The 19,475-nt window shown below is 38.4% G+C and overlaps 1 protein-coding gene across 2 annotated transcripts in view; it reads left to right on the top strand.

Annotated features, from left to right (window-relative positions):
• Nucleotides 1-19,475, top strand: part of Mttp (microsomal triglyceride transfer protein) — a 59,071-nt gene that overhangs the window by 6,136 nt on the left and 33,460 nt on the right. The window contains exons 2-5 of one of the 2 annotated variants that reach the window (XM_013505401.1): nucleotides 6,589-6,760; nucleotides 12,325-12,512; nucleotides 13,888-14,031; nucleotides 18,780-18,887. In XM_013505401.1, coding sequence (XP_013360855.1) covers nucleotides 6,700-6,760; nucleotides 12,325-12,512; nucleotides 13,888-14,031; nucleotides 18,780-18,887 — 501 coding nt within the window. In that variant the 5' untranslated portion in view covers nucleotides 6,589-6,699. The remainder of the gene's footprint in view (nucleotides 1-6,588; nucleotides 6,761-12,324; nucleotides 12,513-13,887; nucleotides 14,032-18,779; nucleotides 18,888-19,475) is intronic. The other variant, XM_013505400.1, reaches the window with a different exon arrangement.

The following is a 19,475-nucleotide window of genomic DNA, read 5'->3' as shown; positions in this document are numbered from 1 at the left end:
ATTCATATCCCAGTCAAAGCACCAGAAAAACTATCCCAGAAATTCTCATAAAAGAGCATTTTAAGCCTGGCAGGGTGGTGCACACCTGTAATCCCAGCACTCAGGAGGCTGAGGCAGGAGCATTGCTGTAAGTTTGAGGCCAGCCTGGGCTACAAAGTGAGCACAAGGCCAGCCTGAACTGCATAGCGAGACCTTGTCTCAAAAAAAAAAAAAAAAAAAAAAGGAAAATATTTTTAAAGCAAGATGTATAAATAAGGTCAAAGAAGGAAAATGCAGGTGTAAACAAACCATACTTCCATCTCTCAGAGCTAGTTACTGTGTTCGATGCCTATTCTATGCATATATATATACATCTGTGTTAAAAATTTATCTCACACTATACCTGTGTCTGCTCTCAAGATATGGTAAACAGGTATGTACACATACTTCCATTATTTTAAGTGGCTTTGAGCTGAAGTGATATACCATAATTGAACTAATTTTTGATGTTGGATAAATATTATAATATTTAAATTTTCAGTATACCACACAATGAGGTGACATCACTTTCAGGTTATTCTTGTGTACTTAGGGTTAGGCTTAACTCCACAGACATTATTATTATTGAGGTTATAGACCCACTGTGTTTCCTCACATATTTATTTTTTTTCTGTGGTCTTCATTCCGCTTGAATCTTAGAATCTATCCAGGGCCACTTTTTTTTTTCTGATTTGAAGTAAGTTTTTTGGAGATGTCTTACAAATTGACAATCACTTTCTCATGGCACACTGAAGACTGCATTATACAGTCCTTAATTTCTGTTGTTGCTATTAATGAGCTAGCAGTTACCTATATCTCTTGTTCCTTTAAGGGAATCTGTTTTACTTATCTGGCTTTAAGTATTTTCTCTTTCTCTTTGATGTCTGCACTTTCATTATGATGTGTTATGTGTGCGTTTCTTTTAATTATCCTAGTTGAGGTTTACTGAGCCTATAAGTCTCTCTACTGGTATCCTTAATGGCCAGAAAAATTGTTCCCCAAAAAGTCCATATCTTAACCCCCAGACCATGTGAATATCTATGTTAAGGCTGTAGATGAAATTAAGGTTGCTAAATAGCTCACTTCAAGATACAGAAAATATCCTGGGTTATCCAGGTGAACCCTGTATATCCTAAAATGTTTATAAGCTGGAAATGAAAGAAGAGGTGGTCAGGGCAATAGGATGTGAGAAGGACTCAACTCGCTCTTGCATGTTTTGAAGGAGAATTGGTCCATGGGCCAAGGAGTGCAGGCAGCTGCTAAATGCCAGAAACCAGAAATGGGAGGAAAGATTCCTCCTAAAGTGTCTGGAAAAGAGAGGGGAGGGGAAGAGAGGAGAAGAGAGGAATGTACCCTACCAACACCTTCATTTCAGCCAAGTGAGACCACTGTTAGAAGTCTGACTTCCAGCCTAGTAAGAGAATAAATTCATTGTTGTAGATCACTAATTGTGTAGTAATTTATTATACCAGCTGCAGATAACTAAACCAGCATTTTTTAGCATTGTTTCCTCAAATATTGCTGTCACCCCACTGTACTCTACGCTCTGTATCTCTTAACTTCTCCTTAATGTTTACTGTCTTCCTATTTTCATGGTTATTGAAAAGCAATTGGCTTCTGTCTCTACTTCAGATAAACTCACATTTTTGTATCTATACTATTTCCCCGAAAATAAGACCTACCCAGAAAACAAGTTCTAACATGATTTTATTTATTTTTTTGATTTTTTTTTTTTTTATTTTAAGGATAAAAGGAGGGAAACATTAACAGACATACAACATTTTACAACATATCACAAGCACAATACAGACAATACAGAGTTACAAACAAAGTGGTAGGGAATTAACAATGGTGGTTGTATTACATATTGATATCTTCAAAGTGGCTTCTCATGAAAACAGATATAGACATGCAATACTGGTCAACCAAAGACTCATTGACAGTTTCTCTAACATGATTTTAGAAGAAACATCCTCTGAAAATAAACCCTATTGCACAGTTTAGAGTAGAACATGGAAATGCAAACAGTGCTTATTTTCGAGGGATGTCGCCTCTAAAATCATGTTAAAACTTGTTTTCCCAGTAGGTCTTATTTTCAGGGAAACAAGGGTACATATTTATCAGTAGGCCATTAATCTGTGTTATATAGACAATTTTAAAAGAAAACTGTATTCGTAGCTAATATTTTATTTTAGGTTCTAAAGTTTCCTTTTATAAAAAACTCTTATTTTGATCAAAATTAAAAATTTATTCTTTTTACAGTAGTGTTCTGAAAAAGCTCCCATCAATTCTGTCCTTTAAGTACTAGCAACTCAGTTTGGAGTGGCCAAAGATAATATTAAAGTAGAATCCTTCTAGGTTGACTAACATGACGCAAAAGGATTTTTTGATTGTTATCAAAAATACATATATTTGTATGAGGGGATAAAGTGTGCTTAATAAATCTATTTTGAAAAAAAAGTAACTGTTTAGAGCTGTTTCCTCTGTGTGTGTATGTGTGTGTGTGTCTGTGTGTGTGTGTGTCTGTGTGTGTGTGTGTGTATGTGTGAGAGAGAGAGAGAGAGAGAGAGAGAGAGAGAGAAAGAGAGAAAGAGAGAGAGAAAGAGAGAGAGAGGGAAGGAGGGAGGGAGAATGAGAGAGACTGATTGTGCATCCAGGGCTCTGCCACTGATTTACATTCCCAGCCCCTTCTATTTTATTTGAATTTTGAGGCAGGATCTCACCAAGTTGGCCAGGTGAGCTTATGATCCTGAGCTTTAACTTGTGAGCCTCCTACCTTAACCTCCCAAGTATCTGGGATTGCGAGTGTGCTCCACCATTCCCTTTTGTTTTTCCCATTTACTTTTGTTAAGGAAAGATTTAATGAGTCTATTTTCTCAATGAGAATTCCTTTAGAATACCTGTTAAAATAGTGCATGTAGTGTTTTACGGTTTTATGTTGGTATGAAAGAGGTTGTCACATTATAAAAATATTCACTTACTAACAGGATTCCTTAGAAATGCTAGTCCCTTTTTGAACTGAAAATACTAGTAGACTTCAAATTATTATACCTTTTAGCAATCATTTACAGTGTCGTCCGTAAAACAAAAACAAAATGTTATTTTAAACATGACATGCCTCTTTCTAAGAACGAAACAAAGCTTTCTGATGATGTAAATAGACCTTTTCTCCTCATTTAGTTGTACATCCTGACTTGTCACGGCTGTATTAGTAAGGTAATATATTTCCTTTCAATCTTGAGTGGGGGTAAAGTTCATTTATCTTTTTAACCTAGGAATATAAGTTAACACCTGTTAACAACTTACGATACTCAACAGAAACACAACTGTACTTTGGAACTGGCATCTATCTTTGTTTCATAGTGCCCTATTTATCGAGGCAAAGTGGTAGAACAGTAAATATTTCAGTGTTATGTGCCACCAAAGAGATTTCTTGCCAATAGCACTGTTTTAAAATGTATTATTTGATTTTCACTCTAGCACAAATCAATTTCCCCCCTGTATTGTCAGCCTAGGACGTCTAGCCACAACAATCAAGGGTTCCCTGAGTTTCCGTATAAAATTGTGACGGATTTACTAAAAGACAGTTCCAGTTAATGACAATTTTATGCCATGTATAAGCTAATTCTCCCACTTCCCACCTTTAGTGATTTTAAACCAAGAAGAACATTTAGACCTAAGTTTTTAGGTTTGTTTTTCTATGTTCTTTAAATAACTTTAATGAATTAATCTGAGCCTAAGTTTTATGCAAGATGATTGTTGGGACAGTACACTATGAAAATGTAAAATATTTAAAACAGTATATTTTAATACTAATTGTTCCATAGATTATTTTTACACTGTGTTATATTGTGCTTCTGCCGTGTTTCCACGCCACGTGAAGTAGCTCTCTCTCATGTCTTCAGAGGTGTCCCCATGCAGACTGGTCCTCAGAGCGGTAGAGAACACTTTTTCTTGGGTACAGAGCTCACTGCATAGGGAAAGGCTTTGGCATTCTTACTCCATCTCAGAGAAACAATCTAAGAAGTCTTTTCTCAGGTGTCTTCGTAAAAAAGAAAAATTTATAAGCAAAATAAAAAAGTGCCACTATGAGAGCTGATAGAGTCTGATTTAAACATAATTATGTTGAAATGACTATATGGGGACTCAGAGACTTTCTAGTGGAAATCGAACGCTCCAATGAAAAAACATCTATTGTACTAGGCAATAGGGATATGCCCTTATTAGTTGAACTATGGCACATACCTGACAACAAGTAGTACTTTACCCAAGGAGACACGTATCAAGCACCACACAGTCTGACCACAAAGTGCAAGCCTGTGTATCTATGTGGATGTGGTGGTGCACACCTGTAATCCCAGGACACTGGGAGGCTGAGGCAAGAGAATCACAAATGTAGCCCATCCTGGGCAATTTAGCAACTTAGACCCTGCTCAAAAATTTTTTTAAAAAAAAGCCAGAAAAAAAAAAAATAAAGACAAAGGGCTTGGGATGTGGCTCACTGTGAAAAGGCCCTACAGTCAACCCCCAGTGACAGAAAATGAGTCTCAGTACCTGTCTCCAATGAACATCTGATGACAGTTAATATAGAACTAAATAAGATACAACTAGTGCTTAATTTGAAAGGATAGGTAAGTGAAGTTTAAGTAGTTAGTTGTAATGGTTTCTCATTCCTATGAATGCAATTACATAGGGGACTAAATGTAAGTCCTAAATCTGGGAACATTTAGAAATTTGTCTAAGTGGAAAGCAAAGAGCACTTTCACATTGCCTTGTATTTATAATCCTTATTCATAAATCTTTATTTTTTCAGCAAAGCTATGTTTTTATAAGAAGGGCCTTTTTGTTTAACCTCAAAAAAGCTTAGTAATTATGACTTCTTTTGTTCTGATTTCTTGAGACAGATGTCACTTTGTAGTGCAGGCTGGATTTGAACTCATTTAGGTAGCCCAGGCTGGTCTCAAACTTGCAGCAATCCTCCTGCCTCAGCCTCTTGAGTGCTAGGATTACAGGCATGCACCACCATGCCCAGCAGCAATTACCACTTTAATGAGACATTCCTAATCTAATTTTGTTAGTTACTTTATTCATGATTTGTATATAACTGATGATAGCGAACAAAATTATAGTCTCAGTAGAAGATAAATAATTTTTACTTCAATTCTTTCTATGAAAATATATTTCAAGAGGAAATATGTTTACCTTTGGACACTTTTACTTATAAATTTCATTGTATGCCCCGGGAATGAAAAAACATGGGAAGACAGGGAGGGGAGGAAGAGAAAAAGTGATCAAGATGGGACATGTGTATGTACCAATCCCCAAGATGAATGTAGGTATCAGGATAATAAACCTATGCCAATAAAAAGAAATAATAAATAAATAACAGTATTGGATTATTACCCAAGCATTAAAGTAAAAAAAAATTTAATTTCTAAGTCAGGACTCTTAAAAAAGGTTTAGAGAGAAACCAGGATAAATTTAAAGCCTATTTTATGCTGAAACATGGCCGTAAGTATTTTCAAGTACAATCAATTAACTTTTCCCCTTCCTTTTGGAAACAGCCCCACATCCCACCTCCTCAGGGCATTACCTAGGTTCTGTGTCTATCAGGTCTCTTTCCAAGGGTCTCTAGGGACAAGGGTTGGTTCAGTGCTCATGGCCTTAGCCATGCTAGAGTAGTGGCTTTAGAGAAGCTTTCTAAATAGGAGAGAACTAGAATTTGCTCTCTGAATCTCTTCCTGGTAATGGAATTGAGAAAACCTAGGAGTCCAGTCAGCCAGGTGTGGGACTCAGACAAGCGCCTGCCGTCACCAGGACCCATGGAGATCGATGAGGTGCTCCTCAGTTGATCCGCAGCACAGACCGGCAGACAGGGCTGATTTCCTCCCACCCCCACAGTTTCCTACCGGAGAAGTGTCATGTACAAAAGTTCTAATCACTTTAGCATTATTTTAAAGTAATTGGTGGTGGCACCACTTAGTTTCCATTTAAAGTCTAAAACTTAGAGTGATTCTTTTGTAATGCATACAAATAGTGCACCAAATTCAAAAAGGAACATACAAGGCGTATTAAAATTCAATTAGGTGCTGGGCATGGTGGTGCATACCTGTAATCCCAGCACTTGGGAGGCTGAGGCAGAAAGATTGTTGAGAGTTTGAGACCAGCCTGGGCTACAAAATGAGCTCAAGGCCAGCCTGAACTGCACAGTGATACCCTGTTTCAAGAAGACAAAAGAAAAACAAATTCAATTAGGTTTAGCTGAGTGTAAGAATCTCTTCGACACCCTCTCACGAGGAGTGGCAGGTAGTGTAGGCATGAGGATGATGACAGTGAGCAAAAGAATGTCACTACCGGTTCACTTGGAATATTCCCCAGTACTTCAGCAAGTATAGGTAGGTAAACTACCTAGCTCTCAAAACTGAAAACTTTCTTGATTTCCTTCTTGAGCGGCAAAAAAAAAAAGTGAGAGACTGAAAGCTAAAGCCCACCTGTGTTTAATCATTAATAAGGAGCCCTTCAGTGAACCCAGGTCCTGATTTTGGAATTTGGAATCTGACCTTTCCCCAGAGATAAACATCATTGTCACAGGGTGGAGAGGCTCACTCCTTGCTGGCTGCGTGGTGGAAGAGGCCCCTCTGGCTCCCCAGGCTCTGGGCGCAGGGAGGGCAGCTGCTCAGCATGATCCTCCTGGCTGTGCTCTTCCTCTGCTTCATCTCCTCATACTCAGCTTCTGTTAAAGGTGAGTTTTTCTTGCCTTTCGCTTAACTTTAATGTCAACTTTGGGAGGAAGTGGTGTGTGTGTGTGTGTGTGTGTGTGTGTGTGTGTATGTGTGTGACTTCTCACTAAACCCTCATGTAACTTTGGAATGTTTGTGAAAGCATGGCTGTGTTGAAATGAAAACTAATTTCAACTTTCCACCTCAATTTTATGAAAATACAAGTTTCTTTTCGTTTCGGATCCTCAAGGCAGTGTTTCTTGCTTCAGTTTCTAGTTGATGGTCTATTTTTAAAGGGGGGCAGAAAGATGCCAGCTGTTGTTACCTGCTGCTGTTGGTCATGCTGAATGCAACTCCTTCATTTGAATTGTAAAAGAGGATTGAAAAAAATCCCAGTTCTTAAATGTTTTCTCCGTTGCTTAGCAATGTGACATCAAGAATTAGACCCAATGAAAAGGCATTTAAATTGCTAAAGAATTGTGAATGAAATGTGTTGAATTCTATTACCACTCAAAAGTAATAGAATAACCCTAGCTGTTGAATTAAAAAAAATAAAACTACATGGCATAGATTTAAGAATAAGACATTATCTTTGAAAAATAGCATTGCTAGTAACAGTTGACATTTTAAGGTGAAATGATTTTAAAAATATATGAATCGATACCAGAAAAATGGCAGGAGAAAACCTCATATTTTACAAGGAGTAATTTCAGAAGGCCGTATGAAGTATACTGATATAGAATCTTACCTTAAATCATCCAGATTATAAAGTCATTAGATTTCTGAATATTGCCCTGTATAAAATTTTCATTTTCTAGTCTCTTAATACACACTGTTAAAACCCATTGATCTAACAATTTCACATGATAGGGTCCAGATTTTAAAACTCTATGCAACTGATATGAAACAATGCACTTTAAACTTTAAAACCCTGTTTTGGATAAATGTGGCTTTTGATCATAAAGTGAAATTTGTCTCAAGATTTTTTGTGTGGAAAATATCTACATGAAGAGAAAAGGGAAATTTTATTATTGAAACAATAGAGGGCTGAATTTAAATTGTTTCACCTAAGCAAATCATACTTTAAAGAGATAATAGTTTCATCAGTTTATAAAATGGTTAGAAAAACAATAAGAAAAAAGTAAAGATTTGTAAATCACATCTAAAGATGTTATATAGAAAACATACTACTTTATTATCTGTCAAACTGTTGAGTATTTGAAATATAAGTGATATAAACACAATAACATAATGCCATGATAATTTTTAGAAAATTAACTGCGATGTAGCAGTTACTATGGGCTTTTTCCTCATTCTGTAGACTAGAAAGTTGCAAATATGCTTATAAAGCATTTAAACACACACACACACACCCCAAAGACATAAGGAAAGTGTGGTTCAGACCCTGACAGGTAAACTTATATACAAGCTCTGGACAAATCCAGATTTCTAGAACCTGAAGCTCATATGATTTGGAGGCTGTCTTTGAGAGAAGACCACAAAAACATCTTCCATTTCCAAAGTTTCCTGATGCAGGTTGAGGTGTATGAATGCACTGCAGTGTCCTCTTCCAAAGTCTTAGAAATATTCTGGGAGAGTGAAAGACCCCACAGTGTAAACATCATAAGCTTCGTAGTTTAAGTCCCTTGTGCTAAATATTATGGATAAGAAGTATAAGACAATCCTCTCTACCTGGCTGGAATAGCATTTGGTATCAGCATAGCAGCAAGATTTGATAATAGATTCTCTGCCCTTATAATTTTGACATTTAACTAGAAAATTACATGTGGAAAGTCTACCTTAAATGGGGCCATTCTAAATTTTGATCTTCCAGGTGTCTAAATTACCAATGCAGCTGTCTAGGAAATCCTAAGACTTGGGCGGGAGTCGAGGGCAGGTAAGAAGGTAAGGCATCGGAGAAGGGCTTAGACTCAAGATGAGTATAGAGCAGGGTTTGTATGAACGTTAGGAAGAGAAGTTTACCCTATTGTTTCTTTCCTATTTTTTTTTTTTTTTTTTTTTGGTTTTTTTTTCTGGTACCGGGAATTGAACTCAGGACCTTGCACTTGTCAGGCAGGCGGTGTGCTGCTGAGCTACATCCCCAGGTCCCTACCCTATTGTTTCTTAGTTGTCACAGTGAATCACTCCTTGGGGGTGTGGGCAGGTTTTCTGGATCTAGTGCCTTTGTTTCTATCAGCTTTGTCACCTCTGAACCTGAGTGGGACCATGGTTCCTTCCCTTCCGGTCTTAGTCGCTGAATCTCCTTACTTCTTAGCCCATTTACATGACCAGCCTTCCAAGCTTTCGTTTTGTTTTTTGTACTGAGAATTGAACTCAGGACCTTGCACTTGCCAGGCAGGTGTTTCTAACCTGGATTCTTAATCTCCATTGATCTCCTTATCACCCTTGAGCTTCCCCACACCACACCCCAGGGGCCCTCTGCTGTGTCTTCTTGCTTAAGCCCCTCAGCAGTGCTATTGTACTATGTTTTACAAACCAGTGCACTATCTTTACACATCTTTAAAGCATTCAAAACTAGGACTTAATTGCTTTCCAGTCACTTAAAATTCTAAATACCTTTGAAGGGACAAAATGAAGAGGTAATAACTTATTTGTTTATTTCTTTATTTATGTCTTTTTGAGAGAGCATCTCACTATGTAGTGCAGGCTGGCCTGGAGCTCATTGTGTTGCCCAGGCTGACCTCAAACTCTCAGCGATTCTCCTGCCTCAGCCTCCCAAGTACTGGGATTACAGGTGTGTGCCACCATTACCTGGCTCTAACTCCTTTTTGAATAAAATTCATTTCTTTTTTTGGTGTCATCTAACACCAGTCCCTCTCCCTGCAGAAAAGGAAATACTGTGCTCTGAAGAGCTGTACACTTAAAAGGAAACTAAGTCTATAATGAAATGGAGCATGTCCCCAGTGCCCAGTGTTGTGAGCTCCTTAAATAACACAAGCAGAGAAATACTTACCAAAGGGGATGGATACCATGGACAATACACTCACACACTACCTCTGTGAACCACTTCAGGCTTTTGAGAATTAGGCAAAAGAGTGCATGTTAGGTCCCTCGAACAAGGAAGGAAAAAGCTTTCTGAGGACAAGGCCCTGTGTACCCCGTGTTTTACCACCTCTAAGTTCTAGTTAAGAACTGATCTTTTGTGTGTTTCTTTTCGTATTCTTTTGACCCATAAAGTTGTTACTCTTACTGTTTTAAGAAAAAATTAACAAAAAGTTTTGAAAGCTTTGGAATTTGACTACCTTCCTGCAAAATTTTCATAGTTATTGTAATCAAAAACCACTTTCATGTAGTCCACAACTTGGATTTCAGTAATTTAAATATCAAATTCAATTTTATATCTGCCCTGTTGTGTTGGACATGGAATCAGCTTACATCTGCTCTGATTCCATGGTCCTCTTTCAGAATTGCTATGAAGATTGGCTAATACAACATGCGTTTCCCTTTATGCCCCATGGGGAACTTGGGAGATGTTATGATAAAGGTCTCCCCAGCCGAAATATCTTTCCCAGACAAAAAGCCAGTGTTTGAACCTGCTGTAGAGCTGTAATCAGAACACACAGGGGTGCAGAAGAGGATGCAGGAAGACCGCAGACTTCCTGTCCATCAAGGCTTGGCCTAGCTCCGCCTTCTGATTCTCAGACCTTTGCTCTTACTCTCTCCTTCTGCACTGTCTGGAGCAGGGGCAGGAGATGCTCTTCCCTCAGGGGTCCACGCAGCTGCCTAAACTATCACCTTCTTAGGGAGTCGTTCCCTCAGAGCCCTGCTGTCCTTCCTGGTTCTGTTTTCTTCATTAGCATTCTAGTATGCTGTGTAATTTGCTTATATTTTTATTGCCCACCATTACCTCATTTAAATGTAACCTTCATGAGGGTATAAATTCTGTCTTCTTGCCAACTGGGTTTAGCCTAAGTCTAAAAAACAGCCTACCACCAAGTATAATAGTTTCTCAGGACATCTTGTTGATGACTGAATGAATTCCTAGTTCATTCCCTAGGAATGGAAAATAATTCAATGTAAAACCTTGCAAGTATACAGTGCAAGTTATTTCTAGGCCTGGGCTCAAATCATGTTTCCACCACTAATGACCTCAAGACCTTGGAAAATTGCATAATCGCTGCACTCTTCCATTTCCTTATGAAATGAGTAAAGATCCTTCCTGCCCCGCTGGATTTTTGAGTGTCAGTCAAATAACCTAGACATGATATAGTTTGACCATACTTCTCTCTGAACAGTGGATACTTTAGCTGCTGGCAGAGCTTGTGGAAGAGTTTGTCACAGTGTAGACAGTAGCAACTTTTCAGATGTTTCGTTTTCAAAGTGCTTTTTCTCCCTTTTTTTTCAGTTTCCTCACCTTTGAGTTAGTCTCCCTAATCCCCTTCCTGCTCCTCTTTCCATATGCACAGTTCCTGAAGGAGAAGAGCTAGGCTGTCCGTGACGGCTGACCAGTGCAGGTACCTCAGCCGTGCAGCCTCCTTAACCCAGAGGCAAAATGTGTGTGCTGAGCCTTTCTTGATCCTCTCCGAGAGCCAAGTGTAGACAGTATAGGCAAAGATTTTACATGACCATAAACTTCAAGTCAGTTCTGGGAAAAGCCTCAGTCTTACTCTTTAGTTTCTTGGGATAAATTGAGCTGAAATTGGAGCTAGGTGGACATAGCAATATGTCCATTTTCTTGGCTCACAATACTGACTTGTATCCTATGTGGTGCTAAACTGGCCTGGACAAATTTAAGCCTATGCTGAGATTTTACGTAGTAAAACATTATTTTATTCAGGCACAGCTAATTTAAACTTACCAACAAGTAGCCCTGAAATGTACCTTTGTACTAAAAGTTTGCTTAAATTAATAGAGTAAACTATACTGGGGTGTACTCCTTAAATATCAAATTAGAGAACTGTCCATCTAATCTCTAGAACTACATTGGCATCCAGTTGTTGGCATCACAAGCACGCTGGTTACAAATTATTCTGATGAATTACAAATGTTTCTTATTAAATTTATAAAATAATTCCTGGCACGACCTCTACTTGAACTCATCCTATTCACATAATTAAAATCTATACAGCCAGGCATGTTAGCACACACCTGTAATCTCAGCACTCCAGGAGGGTGAGACAGAAGGATTACAAATTCAAGCCCAACCTGGGCAGTGTAGTGAGATCCTGCCTCAAAATAAAACTGTCTATGAAAGGACTGGTGTTGTAGCTCAGTGTGAATGTCCTAGGGCTCAATTTCCTGCCCCACCAAGGCGGGATAGGGTGGGGAGTGTAAAGCAATGGCATTTCTTTTTCAAAATGTCCTATTGTTCATCCAGGGCAATATTGGATAACCTAATAATCATTAGACAGACACACTAAAGTTTCTCTGAAATGATAACTTATTTTTTTGCTAGTTCATTTGTTTATGTTTTTCAAACTACTGAAGCACTATCTTGAGGTCAGCATACACTCGGCTCCTGCTGAGGCCCGGTAAGTTAGAGGAAAGCACAGGTGAAAAAACTGTGTTCTCTAGCCTGACAGATGCTTTCCAGTTAAATCGTGATGGTGTCCCTGTCCTTATGCAGGTCACACAACTGGCCTTTCACTAAATAATGACCGGATATATAAGCTCGCATACTCCACTGAAGTTTTGCTTGATGAGGGCAAAGGAAAACCCCAAGGAAGCGTGGGCTACCGGATTTCATCCAGCGTGGATGCTGTCTTGCTGTGGAGGAACCCTGATGGCGATGATGACCAGCTGATTCAAATCAAGGTGGTGTCTTCTTTCAAAAGCAAGAATGACAGCAAAGCCCCCACACAGGGTTGGATGTCAGCTAAGTCCCTGAGAAATGTGACACTGGACAGCACTCCTGTGCACTTGTTTATAGAATCATTTGGTTTATATTTTGACATAGGATTTTAAATATTGGATCCACAGTTTTGAAGTTTTTGCTAATCAAAAGTGATCTGAATTTTCCAAGTTGTTAAAGGAGGAAAGTAGGTGGTATTCAGCGGTAAGTAGCTGCAGTGTGATGTCCCATTCCAGGTGTAATGTTGGTAGGGACATTAAACTGAAATCCACGCAGAATGTTTTGAGAGAGAGGGATCTGCACTTCCTGTCCTGTGGAAAACAGATGATATTACTGTAACTGGCAGGGGAGCTGAATCAGGAGTTCCTTGATCGAACAGGGGTTACCGAGGATGGAGTGAACCTATTCTTTGTTTTTCCTGAGGAGGAACCAAGTGCTCCCCTTCATGGCAGTGTTCAGTCAGCTATAATGGTTTAGATTCATGTGAATAGAGACCAAAGTAAAGTATCTACATGAATTTTCCACTTTTATATATGGTGATTCCATATTTGCTTCTCAAGAACCTAGAAACAGTAGATTCCTTTAGCAAAGTAAGTTATTCTTCCTCATGTTAGCATGACATAGCTGCACCAGACCAAGAACTTGGAACAATTGTGCTGTTCTTTTTTTTTGAGACAGGGTCTCACTACACATCCCAGGCTGGCCTAGAACTCATGATAATCCTCCTGCCTCAGCTTCCCCAAGTGCTGGTATTACAGGCATGCACTACCACACCAGGCTTGCTGCTGTTCTTTATATTGAGTTCATTGAAAAACATTTAAAAGTGATCTTTGTTTCTTAGACGTCTCTACATTTTTTCCCAAGTTGGATCCAGTCATCATCATCCACTGCTCTGAGGCTTTTCTCAACAGAACAGTAAACTACTCTGCAGAAAGCACTTTATACAGCTTTTCTCAGTAACTGGACTGTTTAGATTCAGTGTTACATAGACAGTTGAATGGAATAGGTGTCCATTCAGGCAAATACTGTAGAACAGAAGGGGAAGCAATCAGGTAAAGAGCACATGTTCAAGAGTGATGCAAAAGAGCCACCTTCAAGTCAGTCATTATGAACCCAAACTCACAGAGTTATTTAGGTATGGTATTTTTGCCTAATGAAAAGAATCTAATTTTTAAATACTGCCTCCATTCTTTTAAAGGGAACGGCCAAGTCCTATGATCATGGATAGAAAAGTGACAATCTCAGTTGGTCTATTTCTTTATCATTTTATTTTCTAAGAAACTCTGATGGAGACAGACACATGACGTTTTTCTAATAGGCTTCTCTCCATGACTGTAGATGACGGATGTAAAAGTTGAAGATGTGAATCAACAGAGAGGAGAGAAGAGCATCTTCAAAGGAAAAACTCCTCCTAAACTCATTGGAAAGCAAAACTTGGAGGCTCTGCAAAGACCCATGCTCCTTCATCTAATCCGTGGAAAGGTAAAGGGTCTGGGGGAGGTTGTCTTTTCTCCACTTCCCTATTTTTCTTCCCTCCTATGCACATATTATTTTTAAGGTAATAGTGTTTTCACTGATTTCATGGTAAGTGTAATTATTTCAAGAATTAAGCAGAAGTTGGAATTTAAATGTTTCCACAGTAAACCAATACCCTAAATTCTTTTATATTTTCTAGCCAGTTTGTTTTCTATTTATGTGAAAATCTGTAGAGTAAAATCAAGTGTTTCTTTATTGATGAGAGGCATAAGTCAAAAAGTGCATCCTTTATTAAATTAGGAAGGGTTACAAAGATAGTATAACAGAGCAAGTCATCACAGTATGATGATAAATTGGATTAAATCCTAGTCAAATGGATGATTAGATAAATCCAGGAATACAGACAAATTACAATGCAATGATAACTTAGACAAGTGATTTTAAACTTTGATGAGGATACTGAGATCTGCCTAAAGTTTGGCATAGTTCAAGCTTTAGAAAGGCATGGCATGTCTAAGGGAAGGTTCATTTTTAAAAAGTTATAGATTCTTTGAACTATGACCTGAAAATGCACTTAGTATATCAAAATAATGAATGAACACTATAATTTCGTTGGAAATCTTATCAGAAAATTTTGTAAATGTGCATTATTTTGGATTGAGTCTGGTTTATTTTAAATGATCTTAATATATTTGGAATTGAAAACCAATAAGGGATAATAAGGATGAACTGATAAGGTTATCTGAGGCTAAACTAAGTCAGAATTCCAGAGAGTGTTTGCTTACTGTTTACTTAATCATAGCTAAAATGTGTTGGGCACTTACTGTGTATCAGACACTGACTGAAGACTTTATCTGTATTATTCTCTTATTCCAGGGATAACCCTAGGAAGCAGGTGCTTGTACTAGGTGAGGAACAAGGTTAAGAGATTTTAAGAAACTTGTCTAGGGTCACACAACTGGCAAGTAGAAAAAATGATATTTGAAATAGGGTCTGTGCTCAACCTTCTAAATGCTGCTGTGTTCTGGATGGAAAGTACTTGGAAAAATGCTGTCTTTGATTGACTTGTGTGTTCCTTATTTCATTCTTTATCATCTGTATTCATTTACTTGATTTGCATATGGCTCAACTTTGCTAACAATGTGAAACATTTTTTTGGTCTGGGCTTGTAATGTGGCAAGACATTTGAGTCCATTAAATATTAATTGTATTTATAATCTTAGTGACAGCAAATCATTTTATAGCTCCTCTACTGGCAACTGAGTACAAAGTCTTTTGTTACACACACACATGAAAGGACTTGGTGCCCTCACTGTTCAAAGGCTGGGGTAGAGCTGCCAGATCATTATGTCAGTGGCATGGAGGGGCCAGTTCTGGAAGAACTATGATGTGGGCTGACTTACTGTAGCCACAGGCTAAAGTACATCAGCATATCTCTTAACTGTAGAAGAAGTCCTTGGAAAAACTTGACCTTGGAGACAGAGAAGCTAAGTAAGAGTTTTGGCTGCATCCTTGTCAGACATATCACTTAAACTGTTATTTTCACTCACTGTGACAGAAATTATGCAAAGACAGAGTAAACTGCTGATGGGCAATTTTCTTTGAGAGCATTTTACCCTCAGCTGAAGTTAAATTTCACTTAAACTTTCTGTGATCTCAAGGATCCTCATCCATGTGTATGTTTGTACCACCAGAAGTCTTTTTTCCTCCCCTCCAATTTAAAGCTCCCACATTGATATTATGAAAGAAAACCTATCAAATTACTTAAGTACCTATGATTGCACATTTTCCTTTTTGTTTGCACAGGACTCTAGTTTTGTCTACAAATCATAAACTAAGTTGGAAATGTGACAATTATTTGGTTAAATTGATTAAGACTAACAAGCGAAAAGTGCTTCCAATTATAGCATAAACTCTTTAGGCCTGAAATGCAGATCCAATTAACTAGAGAATTATCAGATTTCCAGTTCTGGGTTGGCTGTCTGTGCTGATTAAATTAATCAGGTGGCTGCTGAATGGGCCTCTTGTTTTGGGCTGTGCCCAGGCATTGATTTGCTCTCTAAATCTCCACCATGACTTCTATACACACTGAATTTTCAAGAGGACAATTACATCTTCCAAACTCACCTAGAAAGCTTTAGAATCTTTTTAACTGTTTGTTCCAAAGATGACATTTCCTAGCTATGCTCTGTCTTGGGTACATATCAAAGATAAAATGACTGCCATTCTTTGCTGGGATCTTTTTTATTTATTTTGCTGTTTGGTCACTTCATGTAAGTTTGCCTCCTCTTATTAAAAAATATACACAAGGAAGGAAATGTGTACAGAGAAACATTTCCTTCCTCAGAGGCATAGATGAGTGAGGCCTCCATGTTCCAAATTGATCAGAAGAGGCACCATGCCTCCGCTGACACCCCTAGACTTGGTTTCCTTGTGTTCAGAGCTTACAGGCTGCTGCTCTGTGGTGGCTGGGGACTGTGAATTGAGATAAGAGCCCTGTGCACTCAAATGTTCAGAACTCATTCATCACTGAAGTAATCAGCTTTATGACTTGAGTATAACAAAACTTACTCAGTTCCTGTTGTGAAATGATGAACTTAAGATTACTGCTGCAAGGGCCACGTGGATTAAACTGCAAAGTTCAGATTTATTATAATATGTAACTTTGACTCAGCTACTATACACGCGAGAACTGTCTTCACTTTGAATATCACTGTTCTGCTCTAAAGAAACAGAATTCTGGCCCTAGTGATAGCAGTCATATAAAACAACAAAAGTCTTGTCCATTTCCTAGTTCTAGGGAATCAAAAAAAATTATAAAGAATTTTTAAAAATTTTTCCTCTGTGTCTCATAGTTTATATTTTTCAGTCTGCCAGGAAAAAATAATGTTCTAGCATCACTTAGGGATCTAGAGAGCAAAGTTTTGATCTAGGGATCAAAACTTCACCATAGAAATGAGCTCTTTACAGGAGAGTACTTACACAGTCCAGATTAAATCCAAGCACTGGGTTTCCTGGACTTTTAGGTAAAACTTTAAGTAGGCGTATTCTGTAGCCTGGAAGGAAATTACAGCTAATGCTTTCTAAAGTATCTAAAACTCAGACCAAAAATTACCGGCCATAATGCAAATGTGCACTGCCTCCGTATCCCAAGGAGAACCGTTCTGACTTTCTTAACTCAAGAAGCTCAGTCATAAACCCTGATAAGCATACTATCTGGACAGGGCCTACCATCAGATGTCTGCACCCGACGTGACACACTACTAAAGGAAAGTGGACCCTGTTTAAAGCAGAGAACATCATGAACTCAGCTTGGGTCTGAGAAATTGCTAGTGATCTGCTTGAGAATATGATCCCAAGGATTTTCAGACACTGAGATCATTATTCCAGTTCCTTTTTAACTAGGACAAACAGCACTATTCCAACATTTATAGGTTTGTCCAATGTGATAGCTAAAATTGATTGCCAAATAAAGTATCTGGTAAATCTGTCACTAGGCAGAGTATCTGTAAGGAAGTAAAAATAGAGACTTGAGGCACTTGTTTGGATAATTCAGACAAAATATTCTCTTCTTCCAAGGCATGAGAGACTTTTATATAGGCCAGATTATTCATATTGATATTAATTGAATCCATTGCATAATTATTGAACTTTCTATTTCACTTGAAAAGTCAAGGTTGTATTTGAAGAGAAATAGGAATAGAAATATTCAAGATATTTTGATAGAAATGCTCAGCTATAATTATCATAGACCTTGGGAACTTTTACAGGGAAGATGTAGCTATCTCCTATTTCCAAACTGTATGATGTGTTTAAAGTTAATACAGAGTGAAAACCAACAGGCTGCTTTCCAGAAAAGTCTCTGTATTTTCATCCTATTTCTTGGATGCCATTTTTTTTTTTTTTTTTTTTTTTTTTTGGATACCAGGAATCACACTCAGGACCTCACACTTGCCAGGCAGGTGCTGTGCCACTGAGCTAAATCCCCAGCCCTCATCCTATTTCCTATACATGAGCTAGCCTATTAAAATGATAAAAGGCACTGAGCTTGAAATGTCAAGGGTAAAGCAAAGCTAAGGTGCTTACTATAGCTGCCAAACCATTGCCACCCCTCAACATTTCAACCTTTTTACACCTTCTAAACAGAATCTCAAAGCAATACTTGAGGTCGAAATCCCAACCTCCAGTCTTCCAGCCTCTCTCTCCTTTTACCCAAAACCAGGTGGATGCTGGGGGAAAACGTTGCCCCTGTGGGGTTTTGCCCCTCGGTACATGGCCTGCCTGATTGTTGTCAGAGTCTACAGGGTATGAGCCATTCAGGAGTCTCCAGGGTTGTGATTTTCTACTAAGAACCCTCTTGTTTTCTCTTACTTTATACCCCGGTTGGTGTCTTTTTTACATATGGTAACAGGTGAAGAACAAGGGGACATGTTCAAAGAGAATGTGCCTAATTTTTCTTCTGTGGATAATTCTCGTTTTTATAGAAATCTAGCCTTTGTCAGGGCTATTTCCTTTTCTATCAGTGCTGATCACGGTCAAAACCTTCATCATCAGCCCCCTTAAATTTCATGTCCGGATGATCTAGCTTCTTAGAAATTTAGTTTCTTTTCTTGAAAAAGAAGACATAGTTTTGTAGTAACAAATTCAACCAGAGTTAATGGGGCAAGAATATGACCCTTCCAGCCACATGTTTAACCAAATCTAATGACTGAAGCATTTTTACTCCATTTGTTTCTCTTTCTCCCCCCACTTAGGTCAAAGAGTTCTACTCATATCAAAATGAGCCAGTGGCCATAGAAAATCTGAAGAGAGGCCTGGCCAGCCTGTTTCAGATGCAGTTAAGCTCTGGAACCACCAGTGAGGTACTTGTTAACATTGCTAAGGTTTCAGCATTGTACTGGTCAGTAGGACTAGCAAAATTATTATAATAACTTGTACTTGTAAAACTATAGTAGATGAGTTACTCATATGGTTTCCTCAGAAAAGTTAAGTTGGGTGGTCAAATCTCATTTACATATGAGTTAATTGCCATTTACTCCAATGTTTTGTTACTTGAATTCATGGTAAAGGGAATTAGAATCAGATATACTAAGGAGACTTAGAATAATTGTTAGATATGCAGAAAACCTTAGGGATCATTCCAGTGGTTCCTGGACATCACTGAGCACCACTAGGTGGGGAGTTGGGGGGAGCTTATGAAAAATATAGGTTTCCTGGATTCAAGGATAAGTATTCTGACTATCTTAGATAATTTGGATACATTATCAATATGGAGAACCACTAATCTATATCAATGCCCCTCATTTTGCAAATGCAGGAACTGAAGTTAGAGAAGTTGAGTGGTTCCCCCATTATCACTCCTGGGGCCAAGGCTGGACCCCAACTTTTCCAGCCAGCCCATAAATGGATGAGAAGATCTGAAAGCTAATGTTGGTTACCTTGCTGGAATA

This window comes from Chinchilla lanigera, unplaced genomic scaffold, assembly GCF_000276665.1.
Source record: "Chinchilla lanigera isolate Chin_1 unplaced genomic scaffold, ChiLan1.0 scaffold00095, whole genome shotgun sequence".
NCBI lineage: Eukaryota > Metazoa > Chordata > Mammalia > Rodentia > Chinchillidae > Chinchilla > Chinchilla lanigera.
The sequence above is the reverse complement of the archived record's forward strand: the minus strand, read 5'-3'. Positions and strand labels throughout refer to the sequence as shown.